We start from the raw sequence: 13,518 nt of genomic DNA, 5'->3' as shown, positions 1-13,518 counted from the left end.
TTAGAGAATTGTTTTGCCTCCACCTAAGCTCCACTCACAAAAGATGTCACATCGCATCAGATTGTTAAAAAGTATATTGTGCATCTCTTCTTGTAGCAAATAATCTCTCTGTTTAACAGGTAGTGAAGGAGGATGGAAAGGAAGAGGCGTGGAGAGTTGTCTACCAGAAAGACAACCAGCCAGATGCAGACACGTTGGAGATCCCCAACCTCACTCCGTTCACTCAGTACAGGTGAGCAGCAAACACACACACAGCCTTCACCAGCACAAAGTCAAGAGCTACCACATGCACACACATACACACAAACTCACTCACTCACACACATCTCACTCTCCGCCAGTTTCTGCAGTATTGCAAGACTCAGGTGAAGTTAGATAAATCACACAGACACACAGAGAGACAGTTCCATCTGAGACTTTTCTGTTTGTCAGCACCTTCACAGCTGCTGCATGCAGATCCTTATTACCCTCCCGCAACTAGCTAGAGGGAAGGAGGGGAGGAGAGGGGAGGAGAGGGGTGAGGGCAGGGGGAGAAGAAAGGTGATGAGAAAGCGGGAAGGGCAGCAGAGAGCATTAAAGAGGAGAAGAGACAAAGGGATTCAAGGCAAGAAGAATAGGAAATAAAGGAGGAGCATCTGTAATCCCTACTCAAGGGCCACGGGGAACCTGCTGTTTATACACGTGATCTATTGTCACTCTTAACGGCAGCAACTCTTCCTCCTCTTTCTCTCTGTCTGTTCCTCTATCAGTCTGTCTATCTATCTGCTGTATTTATCTGTCTATCCATCTATCGCTGCGTCTTCCTCGCTGTATCTCCACCTTCATCTGTAATGGGATTGCAGCGTGTGTGTGCACACGTTGCACACTCAGGGATTATGTTGTCACAGGCGACACCATTGGGACATTAGATGAAGTGATGCACTTGTCTGTGTGTCTTATCCCCCGCTTTAAGTCCCCCTTTACACCCTGCTCTCTATCTCCCCATACAGGGACAAGAACTCATAGATGTAGTCTCTGACACGCACTCTGCACGCTCACACATTTTATCACTCACGCCCACGCTGAAGCATGGTTGCATTTAGACGGAACAAAATGAACAAATGCTCCCTTGTGCCTGTATGTGTGTGTGTGTGTGTGTCAACAAGTCTGTATAGTTATATTTTTCTGACTGAATGTTTGGCATCTGCAGACAACTTAACAATATGTTAATGGTCTTTTCAGAAATCCTCTGGAGGCCATTGAGGAAAATGTTTTTTAGTCATGAGCCAAATAATGCAAATATCACAAATGCCCTAACCAGAAGTAAACACACAAGTTCAAAATAGTTTTCCTTCACTCTTACTGTGAAGTGGTGGTCTTGTTAAAGCTCCTACAAGGAACTTTGATATTCTGTTGACTCTGGAGGACTCTGTGCACAAAAGCAGTAGTGTTTCCACAGTTATAACAACAAATTATAATGTCAAAAATACAATTATCTAAATTATAGATATGTAAGTCATATGAAATCATCAGTATGAAGTGCGACTCTTTTATAACCAGTTAAAAACTCCTTGCAGTAGCTTCAACGTGTCCTGTGATATTTTGATTGCGTGCATTACATTATGGATAAATGTTGTTGTTTTGTCAGGTGATCTCTGCAGTACTTTGTATGATAAGCAGCTTTGTGCTGATAAAGACTGTTTGACTCCATTGCTTAGCTGTGTAATCAGTTGAAAATATTAGACACCTGCTATTCAGTTTTGAAAACTTAACAATGATGTCCAACTGGAAATCCTTTTGTTATGAAATGACTTCTTATTTTTTGGTCATGGTGTGTTAAAAAATAACTACAGCAAGTTTCTCATTTTACTGGCAATTTTGTGTTATTGGTGATGGGAGGGTGTTCTCTTTTTGACTGCTTATTCTGTTTATTCAAAATGAACAAAAAGCCAATAAAACACAATATTGGAAAAAGGTACAGCAATTTAATATTGCACTGTCATAAAGTTAGGGAATTCAAAAGAGGCAGAGAACTCAAAATTGAAAGAGCAGAGGGTGAGTTAATCTAACTTTAGGACTAGAGATATACTTGCTTTTTAACTACACATTCATATAGACATCCATCCATAACGTGAATGCAGTTGTTCACATACTTGCCTCTGTACTGTGAGTGTTACTGAAGGATTTGACTCGAGTGCACACCAGAGAGCTCAGACTCTGGCTTTGCCTGATGTAAACAATAAACATGATGACACTCAAGAAGGTTACTATTTTGTTCACTGATTCTGAGATCATGGCAGAAAAAGCAGCAGCGCCACTGAAGATGGAATGTCAGACCCCTAAATCAAGTACATCATTACAATATTTGTCATTAGTGACACATCGTACAGATGTGGTTAATAGACTTTCTTGTCAAAAAACTTTCTGCTGACATGCCTACGGACCCCTGACCCTGTCACATGCCCCTGCACTGCCCCTCTAATTAATGTGTGTAATGCATCTTGTGGATGCGTGAGGACGTGAGGAGGATGTGCCCAGCCAGCACTGCAAAGAGATGCAGGATATGCAAATATGTAGTTAAAAGCAAGTTTATCTCTGGCTTAAAGATCCAGTGTGTGAGATTTACAAGGATTTATTGGCTGTACATGGAAGGAATAGAATATACTTCTATACTATGTTTGCATTAGTTTATAATCACCTGAAAATAAGAAATAATTGTGTTTTTGTTACATTAGTATGAGCCCCTTCTTGTTACAGAGGGCACATGTCTTCTTCCATGGAGGATCCCATGTTGCACTGCCATGTTTCCACAGTAGCCCAGAATGGACAAACTGAACACTGACTCTAGATATGGCAACGTTTCATGGCCACCACAGGTTCTTCTACACGCTTGAAAGGGGAGAGTGAGATGATGAGATGTTTACAAGCTCACTGCTAGATGCCACTAAGTCCTACACAATGGTCCCATAGGTTCCTCATATTGGTCAAGCTCCAAAAACACTGGATTCTACATTGCCCTTCATTAGGGGCTGCAGTAGTAGTATTACACTTCTTATTTGGAGCAGCAGTGGCTCAGACCATAAGGATTTGGCTTGGGGACTGAGGGTAATTGGTTCGAGTCCAGCACAGACCAAAAGATATGTGGACTGGCAGCTGCCAGTTAACCTCCTGGGCACTGCTGAGGTGCCCTTCAGCCAGGTATCAAACCTGCAGCTGCTCGGGGCGCCTGTTTCTGGGCAGCATCCGCCTCCTTCACATCTTAACAATGGGTGAAAAAAACTGATTTATTTAATCAAGTACGTTCTTCTTCTTCTATGACATCATCAGGATTATTTTATTTTTTCAGACTTTGGAGGACACACTCAAGAGCCACAGTACACACTGTGCAGCTGTTTTCAGTCTAAGTAGTACTCCTCATGACAAATGAGCTAAACTTTTTGTGATTGTGGAGCCTCACTGGAACTGTTCTCTGTGTTCTCACCAGGTTCAGGATGCAGCAGGTAAACATTGTGGGCTCCAGTCCCATGAGCGCCCCCTCCAGGCTGATTCAAACCCTACAGGCTGCCCCTGACACACACCCCTCTAACCTAACCCTGGTGTCTACAACACAGACCAGCCTGCGCTTCAACTGGAAGGTACTGAAACACACACACAGATACACACTTACCTATGGAACACATTAACACTTATTCTGCCCATTTACAATCACTCTAACACTGCTACTTTAACTGATGGAGATTTTCTTTGTGTTTCTTCACTCCTGCATCTCTGTGTATTTTCTCTTATTTTTATTTCTGTGCATGTGTTCATGTACGTGCACGTGTGCACTCACCAGCAGCAGGACTGTACAGGTTGAGTGGCTGACAGCCTATAATCAGTGTCTCTCCTTGTTATCACTGCTAACACTAATCTGTCACATTTCCCATTCACAGTGCAGGCTGCTAGCAGCACAAACTGCAATGTAATTTTCTCCTTACTGTCTTTTCTTTTTTGCTCTTGTTCCTGCCCCTCGTCCCTCTCGCTTTCTCTCCCTCTCTCTTTTACTCTCCCCTCCCCTCTGCTATTATAACATAAATGGAGAGCAGAGTATTTTCCATTTAAGAGTTGGAATGAGAAAAAGAGCCTGTCAAATCAGACACAGACACTGAGGCGCTATGGGCTACCTGCGCAGCATGCTAATGGGATTTTACCTGCATGTTAGCGCCCAGCCTGAGCTATGCTAGTTTTTCTGCTGTAATGGAACCATCACAATGGTTTTAGCTAAGGTTATTATTCTAAGCTGCATATTAAGGGTAATAAAGCTAATGTGACATTCTGTATTATGGCTCCTAAATGCTAAGCTGAGCTAAATCACTTGGGTATTTAAAATGGCTGGCTGTTTCACATCCTTATCTGCTGCGCAGCACAGAGCAACCACTGCACAATGTTGGTAAAATGTTCTGTGGAATTATATACTGTGAGCAAACTGAACTTCTTACTAACATGATTTTAGGGCACTGAATAATAGCCGGTTGTGGCTGTAATGCATAATGACATGGTGGTTCACCAGCAGAGTAGAGAGGATGAGGTGACAGAGAAAAAGTATAGACAGGAAAAGGAGGGAGGGTGACAGGAAATGAGAGTGGAAGCGAGTAAAAGAGAATGACAGAGTGTGAATAAAACACAGAAAAGAAGCTGATCGGGAGAGAAAGATCAGAAGATGGGATGTCAAAGGGGAGAGGACAGTAAAACGTTTTTAGGATGTACTTTAGAGGTTGACACTGTCACATAAATAACCATATTCTTTAGAGCTATGAAATGCGTTTTCACTTGTGAGTGTGTGTGTTTATGTCTTTGTTTATATCACAGTCTGGAGACCTAAACTTGATATTCCACTTATCCTGTCAGGACACAACTCCTCTCTGGGTCTGTTTCGATAGTTGCAGTGGAGGACACCACAGTTCAAATTTTACATCTAATAGTGGTGGTAGAAGTTTATTTGGGGGTTTAAAGGTATTATATGGAACATTTTTGCATTAAAATGTCTAAAAAAAGTCTGGTTCAAGGTAATGATGAGTTTCGTTTGGTCTCTTTTTCCTGTAACTTCCGGATAAAAGCAGATGATACATCACGGGTTGAGGCAAGAAGTCAGGGAACGTGACGTAGATTAAACATTAATATATAACTTTGTTCATGTACATGATTTCTGATTGAGTCATGTCATGTTGTTTTTCAGTGGACATGATGATTGTTTAATAATGAAGACAACAACTCCCATGATCCAACGCTTCTTCACAACATCATCAAAGTCCATCTTTTGTTACTGTTTTGATTGAGAGACCCTGAGCGGCAGAAATTACTGTGTGTTACAGGCCGTAAAAAACTATTTCCTCAATCAGCTTGTTACTATGAGTGATGCAGCCCATCATGATGTTGGAAGTGGGCTGGGCTCTGCTAGAAAAAGACGGTGTCACATATTCTTATGAATCAATTAGAGTTTAACAACAATGGAATCAGGGCTGGGCAATATGGCTTATAAAAATAATATCTCAATATTTTTAAGACTATTTGATGATACATGATATTTAGCTTGATATACTTTTTTTGCAAAAAAAAAAAAATCACCAGTAATGTATATATTATGACTAAGCAGGTAAAGGCAAATAATTGAACAGCTAAATGAATCTGGAAAATATATGATAGGAATAAAAATATATGTGTGTGTTTGCTGTTGTTGTGTGTGAGTTGTGTTATGATTATTGTCCCAAAAGTATGCATGATCCTCTGAGGCCCTTAAGTTATATTAATTACATTTCTTATAAATAGACTGAGGGTCTCACTCCATGGTGGCTATGAGGAACTGTGTCAAATTGTTTCATAGAGCAACAGGGTTCTGTGTGTGTTAACCAAATTATCATTTTATTAATCACAATTTTACCAAAATTGGTTTCTCGTTCAATCATCCTTTCAGCTCTTTCTCAGCATGAATAGTTCTTCTTCCATCAATCAGAGTCAAAATTAATTAATTTCAGTGCAGTGACAGCACAGGGAGGCCAAGTGCTGACACATTATAAGATATTTGCACAGTCCAGTATTGGCACACTGGCCCTCATTTATATAGTTATTGTGGAATAGCTCAACAGTGTTAGATTTGTTAGAATTTTTTAAACATATATATTAAACAAGGGCCATTTTAAGTGCCCCTTTTAACTGTGCTCTCTGTGCCCTTGTTCATTATGTGCAAGGTAAACACTGTTAGCGAACATGACCTTATATATAGCTGTTAATGTGCTCTGTATTGTCTGTTAAATATGGCTATAATGACAATAAACTCAACTCACCTCAAACTCACTACCAAACTCCATGCAAGGCTTAAGAACTGTCCCAGTGTGTCATTATTCCTGAGGCCATATGTGCGCATGTAGAACAAGAAAAACAAATGAATAAAAGCTTCTTTGATCTGGTCTTTTCTCTGTCCTCCTTTCCCTCCAGCCTCTTCCAGAGTCTGAGTACAACAGCAGTCCAGAGACTGTGGGATACCGGCTGCGCGTGTGGAGGACAGACGGCCAGGGGGAGGACAGGACCGAGAATGTAGAGGGAGCAGGGGGGACCACCGAGGCCTTGATAGAGGGCCTAAGTCCCTGGACACAGTATCAGGTTCAGATACAGGCCTACAACTCCATAGGACCTGGACCGTGGAGTGACACCGTCGCCGTACGCACAGCGGAATCTGGTACGAACACAGACCTCACTCACTCCTGTTGCCTGTTTGGAAGCGTCCAACAGAGCTGTCAAGCCAATATTGTATTAGCAGGGCATAAGAAGACAGATGGATGGGGGAACAAAGTGCTCCGATTACCTCCCTGAGTCTCCTCTCATCCTGCCACCTCTCTCTGCCCTCTACACTCTGCTTCTATTTCAGTGAGGGGAAGATTGACGGAGAGAGGGAGGGGGAGGGGGAGATGATTGAGATAAAATCGAAGATTGGTCCAGAGAGTGAGGTGGCACTGTGCTCTGTGTGTGTATGTGTCTGTGTGTGTCTGTGTGTGTCTGTGTGTCTGTGTGTGTGTGTAAGAGAGAGAGAGAGAGAGAGAAAGAGAGAGAAAGTTCACTTGTATACCTATCCATCAGTGGATCTTGGCGTTGTTAGACACTCACCAACAGGGGACCAGTCAGCCAACAGGGGACAGAGGGATGTTAAAGGTCCACTGTTGGACATATTTTATATCATGTCATAATTGTGTCTAACAATCCGTAGTAAATTTATTTTAATTTTGGCAAAAATGGGACCTGTGGGTACGTGAGTTGGGCACCGATACTTTTTATGGCGCTGACCACTATGCTTCAGTCCTACCACTGAAAACTGTATTGTCGTTGGATACCAAATGTTGATGTCAAAGGGGTACATCATATTGGCGTCAGTGAACCAATAAGCATGCAGCATGCTTGAAACAAGTTCTATAATACTGTTGATTGGCTGTCTAACATTACATGTCATAGAGGCATGTAGGGAAAACACTATATTAATGTAATGTCCAGAGAAGAAGTCTTCTTCTTCTTCTTTGGATTAGGCAGACTATTGTAATTTTATTAATGTTCCTTTTGACAGTTATTTATATTTTTATATACTCCAACACTGCACTGATACTCATCACTTTCTGTATGTGTCTGTCTGTGTGTGTTTTGTGAGCATTTCAACAGAAATAGTGCACCTGAGCAAAGTGAACAAACACTTTAAGCTTCTTGTAAAAAAAATACTTAAGTACCAAAGAACAACTGTAGTTAAATTCCATATTGTGGCATGTTTACACGTGAAACAGGATAGATATGAGGGACATAACATTGGGAGAAATTCTCAGTTCTGCCCTGCTAAAAGTTGAAGATTGATTAATGATTGGATATCATGATATTATTGGTTGAAACTGGTTGGTTCAAGCCTATGTAAGTACACATCATGACCAGGGATGTGATCTAAAAGGTTAAAAGGGCATTTTTCATTCCATCTTAACTCTAAAATACATTGAGAAGAGTTTCACAAGAAATCTGTTTTTGTGTTGACTCATTCCACTGTGATAGAATATGCAGAGACAAAACATTTTGCTCTATAAGCAGTAAGAAATCAAATGTGTGGGGATACACATGTAGGTTGGTCACATGGAGTATGTCAGAAAAATGGAAGCAGAGGGAATCATATTGGACAGTGTGATGTTCAATCAGCAGCAGTTCAGGAGATCATCCAGTCCCAACGAGGAAGTCTGTCTTCCATCAAATTCGTTGTTCCTTTCTGATATAGTTTCTCAGTGTGGCAGTGAAAAGTTACACCAAATTCATGTCAAGTCCAAATCACACAAGAGGTCACATAGGTCTTGGTCTTGACCTTTCATGACATCCCTGCAGTCGTGTTGAGGTTGGTTTTGTTACTCAAACCTTTTTGATCCAAGTTGTCTCACAGTCGGTGTTTTGTGGGTGAAAATCTACTGCCTGATGTTAGGGAGCAGAAAACAGACTGCCTACAATATAATGTCATATTTACTATCAGTTTTGTTGATCAGTGATAAATGACTGCAGCTGTGAAGGTTGTTTTTTCTATTTGCTGTCTTGAATGAGGCCATTTTTTGTTATATAATTTCTTTTGTAGACATAGTAATGGATTTTTTTGTTCACTGAATGACTGTTTTCATGCTTGTCTCATACATTCTCAAGATTTTAGCCAAGTCTCCAAAATCAGATTGCGCTGTAGTCTTTTCATCAGAGGTGGGTAATGTATAAATACAATGACAAGATGATATAAGTCTTTAAATCAACAAAACTATGTGATAGGACCTCACTGAAGCTGATGTTGACTTATGTATATTTAAACAATCTGGGAATAGAGCTAGGAGTCATTTGGAGGGCATATAACTCTCCAGGGGGGCTTCATTGATTTTGATATCACATGCAGTGAATTTAATCCTGTCAGTAGAACATATTTGTGTGAGCCTGTAAACAGATATGTTTCCCAGTAGTAATTACCTCCCTGATTACCCAGTGTTTGCTGCACGTATTATAGTTAGCTGTGTTTTCTGACATTTTCATCACATCAGCATGCATGCTGTGTGGCAAAGAAGTAGATGATATTGTCCTTAGCTGGTTGATACCATTCTTTACACTAACATCCAGTCATATTTTTCATTCTGAAGGAATACTAATATTTCAAGAGGAAGACCACATTTCCTTTTCTAATGTGCTGGTTTATTGTCAGCTACAGGTCCACATTCTGCCTTGTTAGTCTGCCTACCTGGTCCCTTCTCATCCTAAAAACATAATTGACACTCCAAAAAGAGCCATTTAGGAAGTTTTCAACTGTCCCTTTTCTCGGACAATTTGATGATCCCACTCATGATGAAGGCGAAGGTCTATTACAAAACCACCTTCTATAATTTACCACTAAACCACTAAACTGACATCTAATGTACTATGATGCCTTCAGTTACAGATGAGCAGGATGAATACATCGTATTACCCATCCATTAATTTAAGATGAATCCCAGCGATTGAAGGAAAAACTACTTGTAGTACTTGTAGAAAAAGTTTTTTCTATACCTGTGGCATTTAAGTCATTTAAAACCATCACAAACAGCCTTTCGCAAACAAACAAGGATGAGTGTGCAACCAGGTGCCACAAAACAAAAGACACCTGTTGAAAACAAATTTAATAAACAATTATAATAAATCATTTTGAATACATTTGTATGTAATACTTGTCCTTGCTACTCTACAACCTTTTTAAAACGTACTGCAACCTGAAAAAGTACCTCTTGGCAACATGCAACAAAGAACACAAAAGAAAACATTTGCAAGTAATGAGAGAAACAGCGCAGCTGTGATTATTAATTATCCCATCATACAACCTAACAGTTGGTTTAAGATTGACACACGTTACAGAAAAGAAAGCTGACACTTGGGTTGAATTCAAACGACAGAAAAATACAAACAAAAATAAATAAAAATGTAACCTACTTGGCCTGCCTTTGCTGTAATTACAGGCCTGTAAAAATACATAATTGAAAAAGAACACAGCAAAGTTTTGTCTGACCAAGACTGAAGCCAAACCCTGATGTATTGAGAAAAGTTATTGTCTGCCTTTTTATAGTTGTCACATATTTTATTTAATTCATGCTTAATTTTATTATCATTATACAACACAGGGTTGGATCATGAAATGAGAGCTTTAGTTCCTTCATGCTACATATATATGCAATACAGACAGTTAATTAAATTCAGAATAGAATAGCATAAAAATATAAAACAAAATATCAATGACTTAAAACAATGTATGTATAATGTGTACTGTTATTTACATTTAAGCAGAGGGAATAATTCTATAGTGCCTTTTTTAAAAATGCATCATATTAAATGTAGCAGCGACAAGATGGTGATGACAATATAGTCAACATCTTCACATAAAAGGTTCAACATCTGTGAGTCTGTTGTGTTGTGTCCTGTCAACTCAGAACTGGTCCACCAATCAAGTGTTTGATCCTATGGCGGAGCAGGTCTCCGTAAGATGTGAGCACAAGAGTGTCTAGTTTTTCTTTGCTTGGACAGCCTGAGCAGCTATTGCCAATTGAAGTAATTATGATTATTCACAGAAAACACAGTATATGCTACATGGAGATGATTGAATGTTAAATAAATGCTATGTTGAAAGACAGAAAGTCTTTGTACCTGTCTATATGTCTTTTTAGTCTGTGATCATTGAAAACAGTTTAAATGCAGGCTTTGGAGGTCTCCTCTTTGATAGACAAACATTGACCAGGGTTGCGAGCCTCTGCAATTTATATAAATCAAAAGCATTATGTGCTTATATTATGAAAAAAAGACCTTATATAAGAATTTCCTATTGCATTGTTGCTTTTTCATTACTGTTTTAAAAAGAGGACAGCTACGGATACATTAACTGAATAGAGTGTGTGTGTGTGTGTGTGTGTGTGTGTGTGTGTGTGTGCGTGCGTGCGTGCGTGCGTGCGTGCGTGCGTGCGTGCGTGTGTGCGTGTGTGTTTGTGTTCTCTAGTTCCATCTGGATCTCCGGCGAATGTGACTGCTGAGGCTCTAAGTTCCACTAGGATCCTGCTCACATGGTCGGCTCTCCCTCTGGCACAGAAGAACGGAGTCATACTTGGATATAAGGTGTGTAAAACACTTTCACATGCACACACACAGACACACACACACACACACACACACACACACAATCCCACCTTAGCATTCTCCTTTGACCCCTTCAGCCCATTATCACCTCCTGCAACACCTTCACACGCTCTCACACACAGACACGCACACAAAAATCTAGCATAAGATGAATATGACGTAATAGCCTGTAACTGCTCTAGTTTGTTCTTCCTACATCACTGCTTTTAAAAGCACCCGGCTTCAGTAAGTATGTTTAGGGGGGTTGTAATTGTGCCGGTGAATATGAAAGAGGCTTTAATGTTTAATACCCTTTCATATAACAACAGTTTGTATCATGTTGTATTGAAAACAATGGCTGGATTATTCATGTATGAAATGGACAATAATCCATAAAGCCTGTTGGTTTTGAAACATGCTTTGTTTATTTAAAGCATAAACCGCAGCTTAGGCAAGAGAAGGTGATTTGTTGAGTGCACATGCATTATGTGAATATGCTTTTGAGACTCTGCATTAGTATTTAAGTCCAGGCTTGCGACCCACTTAAGCAACATAGCCTACAGTCTATCCACGTCTGCCAAATTAGAGCTCATACTTTTTTCCTGTATTTTCAAACTAAGTCAGAGAAATCTGCCTTGCTGCATCCCCCAGATGGCGAAGTAGTTGACATACTCTGATGTGCAGGTTTCTCAGAATCCTGGATAAATACTGTTGATGGTGATGTGCAAGGTGCACTCGTTTTTGCTTGAGTGCACCACTTACTGGCAGTCACATCCCTCCTTTTACACTCAATGTGGTTCCACCTGCTTTTTGTGGGCTCCCACGCACACCCTCCAGGGGTTTATTATAATGTACTCCTCTTGCTTGTGTGATTCTAAAATAGAGAAGACACGTTCCAGTTGACTGTATTTTTGCAACTGTATATTGATTTTCTTGTTCAGTGGCATTTACGTATGTGGAACTCCTCAACATCCTTAGAAAAGAAAATGTAGGTACAAAATATTGCTGCTAATATAAAAATGGCATTGACAACAGCTTTCCATCACCATGACAAAACCTAGCAGAAAAAAAGCTTTGAAAAGGAGGAAAATTATCCTCAATCACGTGGACATGGTTGTGTTATAAATACATACATTTACAGAAGAAAGTAGGTTGTGACTGTATATATAAGCCAGTATTTTTAAAATGTTGTAAAAATTCAGGTCATATCACCCACCATGCCCAAAGCACATTGCACTCCCCACCCGTGTGTCTTTTTTTTTTGTGCGTGTGCCCTCTTGAGGATCACGCTGAGCAGTATGCCTACCATGTTGATAGACGTGAAGTGGCTGCCAGCAGCAGCTCTTCAACACCTTCCATCCCCAAGTAGATGTTGAACAGCTCTTCTACCTCTTGCCATGCACTTCGTCTCTGTTTCTTTTTTTAGACATTTAAGAGCTTACAGTTTCCTTCAAATTGCCTTTAAGTGTGGCACGGCATTGATGAATATATATACAATATATATATATAAAACAAAACAGAAAGAAAGACCAAGAAAAAGCAGTTCTTGACACATATTCCTGTTGCCTGTATAAACGCAGTGCGTGCTGTTTTTTAGATGTGGACACTGGTGTACTTTTAATCTCAGGTTCAGTTTTAGCAGCTGTTTCAGTTAAAGGAGAAGTCTGGTGATATTCTGTCTTTTTCTTATTGTCAACAAATCCCATGAAAAGACAGGGGCTAGCAGGTATTGCCTCTGTATGTGGCCTATTCCTCTGTGCCACAAACGTCCACTGCTGTTAAAACATATCAGTGAGCCACACTGTTGCAGTTGCTGACATGTTCCTTCATTATATGGTACATTATAGTGTTGTCAGAAATATCAACATATCGATAAATATTAATACTGAATATTTGAAATACTTTCAGTACTCATTTTTCACAGTATCGATACTCCAGTATCAGCTGCACTCTCTCGCTTTCTCCTCTCTGACAGTGAGTTGACACACACTGCTGCAGTGCCCATATAGTCCCTTTTCCTCTCACGTACTCACAATGATCTTTTCATCATTCGTCTCATTTGCCGTAGCCGTTGTCATGTCATAACCTTGTTATATTTCTTTTTTTATCAGTTTGAGCCTAATTTTTCCCAATGGAATCAATCCCTATGGTATTGAATGTTGCTATTTATCAAGGAATTGTTTCAAAATTAGAAGTTTTAGTTTCATGACAACACTAATATAGTTTGCTGTGTGTAGGTATTGGTTGTGATTTATAAAATAAAATTGAATCGACTTGACTATGATGAACATGGCATTGTATTGTGAGTCAATTCAACACTTCTCTAGTGCAGCTTTTCCCAAACTTTGGATCTTGAGTAAAATGTGTACTTTATTTCCTCATACAGTGGCC

The 13,518-nt window shown here is 40.0% G+C and overlaps 1 protein-coding gene across 1 annotated transcript in view; it reads left to right on the top strand.

Annotated features, from left to right (window-relative positions):
* LOC146329694 (protein sidekick-1-like) overlaps window positions 1-13,518 on the top strand; it is a 334,563-nt gene that overhangs the window by 263,814 nt on the left and 57,231 nt on the right. The window contains exons 24-27 of the mRNA XM_084714965.1: window positions 120-232; window positions 3,464-3,614; window positions 6,451-6,691; window positions 11,012-11,127. Of these exons, the coding sequence (XP_084571091.1) occupies window positions 120-232; window positions 3,464-3,614; window positions 6,451-6,691; window positions 11,012-11,127 (621 nt within the window). The remainder of the gene's footprint in view (window positions 1-119; window positions 233-3,463; window positions 3,615-6,450; window positions 6,692-11,011; window positions 11,128-13,518) is intronic.

The sequence above is a fragment of the Lutjanus erythropterus genome, chromosome 3 (assembly GCF_056507025.1).
Source record: "Lutjanus erythropterus isolate fLutEry1 chromosome 3, fLutEry1.hap2, whole genome shotgun sequence".
Lineage (NCBI taxonomy): Eukaryota > Metazoa > Chordata > Actinopteri > Lutjaniformes > Lutjanidae > Lutjanus > Lutjanus erythropterus.
Note: the sequence above shows the minus strand (reverse complement) of the source record. Positions and strands in the feature narration are given on the sequence as shown.